This window comes from Osmerus eperlanus, chromosome 13 (assembly GCF_963692335.1).
Source record: "Osmerus eperlanus chromosome 13, fOsmEpe2.1, whole genome shotgun sequence".
Classification (NCBI taxonomy): Eukaryota; Metazoa; Chordata; class Actinopteri; order Osmeriformes; family Osmeridae; genus Osmerus; species Osmerus eperlanus.
In genome coordinates, this window is record NC_085030.1 from 17,142,039 (window position 1) to 17,149,726 (window position 7,688).

The 7,688-nt window shown below is 49.0% G+C and overlaps 2 protein-coding genes across 5 annotated transcripts in view; one reads left to right on the plus strand and one right to left on the minus strand.

The window, feature by feature from the left end:
• The window catches only part of limch1b (LIM and calponin homology domains 1b), a 74,027-nt gene extending 69,359 nt beyond the window's left edge, over positions 1-4,668 (minus strand). The window contains exon 1 of the mRNA XM_062477201.1: positions 4,347-4,668. Coding sequence (XP_062333185.1) covers positions 4,347-4,448 — 102 coding nt within the window. The 5' untranslated portion in view covers positions 4,449-4,668. The remainder of the gene's footprint in view (positions 1-4,346) is intronic.
• LOC134033073 (transmembrane O-methyltransferase homolog) lies at positions 4,214-7,290 on the plus strand. 4 transcript variants are annotated; one of them, XM_062477197.1, is made up of 4 exons: positions 4,214-4,472; positions 5,979-6,241; positions 6,434-6,630; positions 6,750-7,290. In XM_062477197.1, exons 2-4 carry the CDS (start codon positions 5,983-5,985, stop codon positions 7,065-7,067), a joined length of 774 nt encoding a protein of 257 aa, XP_062333181.1. In that variant the 5' UTR covers positions 4,214-4,472; positions 5,979-5,982; the 3' UTR covers positions 7,068-7,290. The 4 variants fall into 4 exon arrangements, with proteins under 4 accessions (XP_062333181.1, XP_062333182.1, XP_062333183.1 ...); XM_062477198.1 differs by lacking the exon at positions 4,214-4,472 and adding an exon at positions 5,278-5,375; XM_062477199.1 differs by lacking the exon at positions 4,214-4,472 and adding an exon at positions 5,328-5,429.
• Positions 7,291-7,688: the final 398 nt, after the last annotated feature.

Genomic DNA, 7,688 nt, shown 5'->3' on the forward strand with positions numbered 1-7,688 from the left:
AGAGAGACCAATAAGGGGTCACCACAACAGATCTGTTTGTCTATCTTCTTTAAAAGTGTTGAGGTTGTCGAGAAATAATTAAATACCCCAGCCTGTTTAGGGTGATCGCTCAGTGTTGGACGTGCTTTGACACGAGTGTTAGTTCTCTATCCATTAGGTCAAAACAGCAGTCGTCCTTATCCCCCCGCCACGACAGACTGCACTGCAACCTGTTCCTGGTCTCCATTCAACATATAATCTCTAATGATGTTATGTCAACCTCATGTCAACACGCATGCTTTTTTTCTCTGCCCTGACAGGATATCGCCAACAGAAGGCTTGTTCTGCGATTAAGAAGATCACGGCTGGAGGATTAGCAATTAGCGTCTTACTTTCAGAGGTTTCTGTTTGTGTGGCAGCTCCGGACTCAGTGAGTTTAATATGTACATATGGCTCTTAAGAACTGCAGCAGGGTCTGTAAGGATGAGTGTATCCAAGTACTTTGTGCTGCATAACCCGGCCTGAAGAAAGTAAATTAGCAAGCACAAGGAATTATTCAAGATAAAGGTTTAGAAACATTCCTTTTCTCTGAAAAAACAATTGTACCTTAAGAGTTTGGCTACAACACCACCGACAAGCATTAACTTTAGCAGGTGCTTTCTTTCCACAGCTAAAAACAATTGGTGCATTTCGAAAATACACCAGAAAACTCAGATCATTCTGCAACATACTTTGAATATTTCTTATTTACCGACTGCAGTAACTAGCCTAGTTGACCAATACAAACACAGCAATACAGCACTAATGCCCATCAGTCCTATGTGTTGGTTTGGTTCTGGTGTCCAACACAGTGCTGGTTAGGAAGGCAGTGAGTCTCCATCTCAGCAGTTCAGAAACACACAGCCTGCTCCCCCCTCTCAGCCTGCTCCCCCCGCTCACCTCCCAGCCTGCTCCCCCCGCTCACCTCCCAGCCTGCTCCCCCCGCTCACCTCCCAGCCTGCTCCCCCCGCTCACCTCCCAGCCTGCTCCCCCCGCTCACCTCCCAGCCTGCTCCCCTCTCACCTCCCAGCCTGCTCCCCTCTCACCTCCCAGCCTGCTCCCCTCTCACCTCCCAGCCTGCTCCCCTCTCACCTCCCAGCCTGCTCCCCTCTCACCTCCCAGCCTGCTCCCCTCTCACCTCCCAGCCTGCTCCCCCCTCTCACCTCCCAGCCTGCTCCCCCCTCTCACCTCCCAGCCTGCTCCCCTCTCACCTCCCAGCCTGCTCCCCCCTCTCACCTCCCAGCCTGCTCCCCCCTCTCACCTCCCAGCCTGCTCCCCTCTCACCTCCCAGCCTGCTCCCCCCTCTCACCTCCCAGCCTGCTCCCCTCTCACCTCCCAGCCTGCTCCCCCCTCTCACCTCCCAGCCTGCTCCCCTCTCACCTCCCAGCCTGCTCCCCTCTCACCTCCCAGCCTGCTCCCCTCTCACCTCCCAGCCTGCTCCCCTCTCACCTCCCAGCCTGCTCCCCTCTCACCTCCCAGCCTGCTCCCCTCTCACCTCCCAGCCTGCTCCTCTCTCACCTCCCAGCCTGCTCCCCTCTCACCTCCCAGCCTGCTCCCCCCTCTCACCTCCCAGCCTGCTCCCCTCTCACCTCCCAGCCTGCTCCTCTCTCACCTCCCAGCCTGCTCCCCTCTCACCTCCCAGCCTGCTCCCCCCTCTCACCTCCCAGCCTGCTCCCCGCTCACTTCCCAGCCTGCTCCCCGGCCTCTACACCTCCTTCCTCCTCCACCTCCTTCCTCCTCCACCTCCTTCCTCCTCCTCCACCACCTCCTCAGACCTGGCAGTTAACCTGTCCCTGTTAAAAACACCTTGATCCAGTCCACATGTTGAGATGACACAGCAGCCAGGAGCTGACATCATGGAAGGTTTTGTGAGTTCCTTCTAATAGAGTCCCAGTGAAGCCTTGAGGGGGACATTGTGAGAGGGGGGGTGTTTAACCACTCCAGTCCGTGTTTTTATCCGTCTGTTGCCATGACAGCGGGAGAAACGGAGAGCAGGGCAGAATGGAGGGTTCCCAGCGTGACTGAATCAACAGGTTCTTGTTCGGGAGCTGTTGCAGCTTCGGCAGGGTTCCAGATCCTTCTCGTACCAGTCTCCATCCCCCTTCCTGCTTGCTCTCCCTACTTCCTGCTTGCTCTCCCTACTTCCTGCTTGCTCTCCCTACTTCCTGCCTGCTCTCTCACTCCTTCCTCCCTAGCTCAGGCTTTCCTAACAGAACAGTCCTGTCACCCACCCAGCCTTCTTATGTCACTTTAAAAAGGGATGTTGCGTGTTCTTCCAAGCTACGCATCGCTGCAGTTCAGAGCAGTGCATGTGGAGCTCTATGCCTTTATGATGCAACTGTGCTGTCCTGAGTTGAACTGAAGTGCTTTGTTAACAAATATGCCAATCAACATAGAATAACAACCACATTTTAACAGACTTGTGAAACCTAGAAAACACAAGTTCAGCCCTGTGTGTCTGAACCTCTGTGATCACATGCTTTCTTCAGGATAAACAGGACCAGTGGTGGTGCATGATGGGACATCAGCTTGACAGTCTCAACAGTACCAAACAGAGAGACAACAGCAGCAAAGAGGCCTGTCGAATCAGCTGCTACACACACAGTGATATCATCAGGCAGATATCAGCCATTTACATGCACTGACGATGATATCACTCTTTCCCCTTCAGCCTGCCACAATGGAAGACTGTTAGGGGGCACCTTCGACATGCCCAGACGGACACAGGGGGGGGGGGGGGGGGGGGGGGAGGCGTCGGAGAGAAAGAGACAGGAAGTGTCTTATGTCAATAAACAGTGGGCCGATAAAAATTGAAAAGGTCAAAACATGTAAATACATTTAATTTGAATGAACACTCCAGGCTACATTGGTGGCATATTTTTCCAAAGTTGCCTGAATATATACTAACATTAGTAATGTTTCAGAATACGCCTGCTGTGTTTTTGTAATATCACAAGAGCAAGCGAAATAAGTTTGAAAATCAAAGCTCATCTGCTCCCATAAGCCTGAGGCAGTGAGAGTTCCCCACTGAGGGGAAACCAGAGCCAATCAGAAGAGACGGGGGAGGGGTTTAAAGCCTGACCAACACTCTCATTGGCTTCACAGGAGAGTTCACAGGAACGCCCTGCGGCTGTAAGGCTCAGATCAGTGAACAGGAAACAGCAGATCTGGGGTTCAGCTCCCTCATCAAAGGGCTGTGTGAGACTGCAGAGGTCTAAACATTGTAATTAGCAGGGATGGGGCAGTGAATGAACTGCTCCCAGAACAGGTGTCAAGGCTCCCCAAGCATTTAGCTCAGGTCATACATGTGGTTTTAAAATCTAAACTTGACAATCCAGTCACACAGGTAATAACTAAATTGTCAGTTTATTGAGTGCTCCACATAATTTAAACACTTTCCTGAAGAGCTATAAACGCCACCACAGTACTGACAAAACGAGGAAAAAAAAGTTACAAACTGCCCTCAGGAGACACATTGGACACACCAAAATATCAGAAATAGGACTCTGAAGAAAAGTGCTCCGGTAATGGAGCACTCCCTCGCCCTGTCACTGACCCGGGCTTTGTGTGACTGGGTTTGTTCAGGCGCCAGTGACCTGCTCCCCCCCCCCCCCCTCCCCAGGTGACTGGGTACAGGTGGGACTGGGTAATGAGAGCAGGCCTTCAGGGGACACGGAAGAACAGCGACCTGCACACAATGTTTACATCATCTTCAAGCGCTTCCATTACATTCAGATGCGAAAGAGGATTTGCGGGTGTGTTGAAAGCATTATGATGGGTAAAAGATATACAAGTGTATGTGTCAGAGAAGATACATCAAAGCACCACCTTAAAATATTCAAATTCATCTGACCTGGGAACTCGAATTTCACAAAGATCATTCGTCAGTTTGTACATTACTATAGGTCAGCGCAGAAATGTTACAACAACGCGCAGACCTGGACACTAGCCTACACCTATGTCAAAGTCAAGTGCCGTGTTTCAAATTCTTTCTGAACAAAACCCCGTTTGTGCGATTATTGTCCGCATAGCTCGCAATGGGGCAAAAATCCATTCCACATGATTCATTCATTGTTTTCAGCCAAGCACGCACCCCGCAGCACCGCAGACCAACCTATGTTTGCAAGAAAAGTAGGCTGAAATCGTGTTACGTTTTCAACAGGTGACAAAGAAATGAACCAATTTCGTCGAAACCTGTTTCCAGAGGATGGTAAAGGACGCACAGGCCTATCGCTGTAAAAAACCAACGTAGCATCGCCATGATACAAGGCATCGGCTTCTAGACATAAATCAAGTGACCAAAGAGTTTGATAACGGCAATAACTCACCTCGATCCATTTTTGCGCCTCCAGGAACGCGGGCTCTGCAGTCGATTCTGAGGGCGAATGATGCTGATGAGAATGTCCTATGTCGTCTACAGGACTTGCCATTTAGAAAACCGTTCTCGTTCACAGGTATCAGTAAAAAGCTAAGCTAAATCTGAACAAAATACTCTAGTTTAAGCGTTTTATGTCTGTGTCTCTCCTGTGACTCGCCGTCTCCCTTATCTCCCTCCTATGCCGCAAACCCCCGACACTCCACTTGCACTTGCAGACAGTCTACCCCCTGTTGGGACCGTATGAACCGAGCAGGCTCGCTCTCACCGCAGGATGAAACGTACCAATGGCTAAAAATACACAAAGCAGCGCTGCTCCACAGACAGCCAATGAGGAAGCAACTAGCACTTCCACGAGCCACTCGGGACACACACCCACTTTCGCAACAGGCGTGCGAGGACAAACAGGACGAGGGGAGATCAGGAATTACAGAAAACATGCTTGCTCAACTTTTGCGACCCGATCTCGACCCTAGCCTACGACCAACAATATCCAACGAAATGCTTGCATGGAAAATGTTAAGATACCGTGACTCGCATTATATAAATTGGTCTTTCCTTAACAAAATATGTGAAGTATACTTCATATATTTTATCAGTTATATTAAGTTTCTATTGAAATGGAAACTTTCTCATGCTCTTTTCTGTGGACACTTTTAGCTACCCGTTTATAAAGATGAGGTATGATTTCCAAGGAAATAATTTGATATGAGCTCATTGGAAAAGTGTAACTAACTTAACATTTATTTAGTCGTTAGTAGGCCTAATTTATCATGTATTAAACCGTTTAATCAACTAATATCTTGAGCTTCTGAGCAGATAAAATTGCAAAAAAGCTCTAACGCTAAAAACTATTTCCCTTTGGCCTAAATAATATTGGAAGACTTTATTCAGCCTCTATCGCCTCCTAGTGGAGTTCATCCGGAAAGACAGATGGGAAAGTGGGAGGTGCACGCTCAAGTTCCTGGTTGCATGGAAACAGGTGCTTGTGGGACGGAGCTAACTAGAAATAATCTGTACACCGCAGTTTGACTAGGTAGCTATAGTCTAAACTAGATTACTGGATGTAACAAATTAGTTTAATTGCTAGTTATTGACTGTTATTTTCGACAAAGTGCAGTGATTGCATGGATATTACTGTTGCATAGAAACATAGCCCAGTAGGCTACTGTACTCAGTCGTACAATAGTAGGTCAAGACGAGGAAAGCCAAGATACCGGAGCGTGTCATGTGTTTCTGACAGAGCCGTCACAGCGATTTTAATGTCAATAGCTAGTGACCAGCTAGCTACACAAGCATCATCTTCCTTCTTATATGTTTTAGACCCAAACACATCTCACGGTAGGTCATGCTAATGTACTATGGTCTGTTTAGTCCAGCAATTGTCTGCGTTTTAATAGCCAAATGGTCCTAATATGCTCAAATTCATACGCTCAAGATAAAGTGAATGTAGGCTATATTATCCCGATGAATGACCAACAAAATTCCCACAGATGGCGCTATACTGCAACTGTTGTTGGGTCTCTCTCGCTCTCTTTTATTTTATTTATTTTCTCTCCCTCTTCATCTCTCCCTCTCTCTCCAGACCGATGTGTACGCTGTGCGTCTCCCTCTGTCTAGTTCCGGCGCTAGTGCTGCTATTGTCATCCCGTTATCGTGTCTCTCTGACCGCGCTATGTCGGCGTGTGTTGCATCGGCTGCTGAAGTTAGCTCGGAGGAAGGTGTGTGTGAGGAGCACTCACTCTTTCGTGTTTTCCAACTGCACCCACGGCAAGCCTGACAGTGTCCTGGAAACCTTTGACCTCTATGCCGAGACACACCCCTCCCTTAGCCTCTGCCCACAGGAAGGTCAGTAACAGGACATGACTCCTACTTGTATTTCCAACGCTGGGCTGGGTGAATCCAGAAAGAAATTAGTAACTTCTTTCTTTCTCCTCTCCTTCCTACCCCCAATCTCTCCTTTCTCCTCTCACTGTCTTCCTTCTCTCCTCTCCACCGCCACCCTGACCCCACCTTCCCTCCACCCTGTCTCCCTCCCAGGGGAGGTGCTGGATGAGGTGGTGAGGCGCGTGGCTCCGCTGTGTGTGCTGGAGCTCGGGACCCACTGTGGCTACTCGTCCATCCGGATCCTGCGCCTGCTGCCCCCTGGTGGCCGGCTGCTCACGGTGGAGCAGGACGCTCAGAGCGCTGAGCTGGCTGAGGAGCTCATACTGGTGGCTGGCTTCAAGCACACCCAGGTACACTCACACACACACACACACACAGATTAACTAACTTATGTAGAAGTAAATTATGGATTTTTAAAAGAAAAAGGCATGTGGACCTCAGTACCTGTGGACTCCCTCTCCTCCTCCAGTTCCAGATCCTCACCCAGCCCTCGGCGGAGGCAATCCCAGCCCTCAGCTCTCATCTGGGGCCGGATGCCCGCCTGGACCTGATCCTGATGGACCACGACCCCCAGCAGTACCTCCTTGACCTGCTGCTCCTGCAGAGGCTGGGCCTCCTCAGCCCGGCTGGCTGCGTGCTCCTGGTCTGCAGGCCCCAGGGGCCCCGGAGCCTCTTCCCCCTGCTGGAGCACCTCAGGGCCCCAGCCTGCTCCGTCAGGGCCCGGGCTCCAGGCCTGCTGGAACTGAACTGTCACTCAGACCGCCACGATGGAGGGGAGGGTTCATAGTGGGGTTGTGTCTCGTGTTAGGTGTGACATACTGTGATTTTGTGCTCGTTTTTGTGATGGTGACATTGGCTATTTTGTTAGTTGTGAATTTGCATGGAATACTGTGATTTTAGTAATTCCATCATTTGGTCATGATTTGATGAGGAGTCTTGACTCAATTGCTAACATTTTTGTAGTCATCAAAATAGTTTTTAGGTAAATACTCTAATGCATATTTTCTACTGTGATTATTTTATTAAAATGTCATATAAAAGATTATGTACAAGGTGCTGTTGGTTTGATTTGTGGCAACAACAAAACAACAACCTCAAAATGTTACAGTCTCTTTTCTGGGCAACATATTATTGAACAGTTTTGGGTATAAAATCAATAACTTAACCACAATTCCTAAGTCGAATATCCTTGATGTGTAGTGATTATCGAAAAGATACATTCAGTAAAACACATTTTTACTCACTCCCAATTTTTTTCAGTAGCTAAGGAATTTACTTGTGTAAATACAAACAGGAGTGGATAATGGAGATGTTTTTAAAGAGCCAGTACAACGGAAGCGTCTACAGACGAGGTCCATTGTGACAGAAATGTCCACATTCCTCCTCAGGAACAGGCCTTACAGTTGTT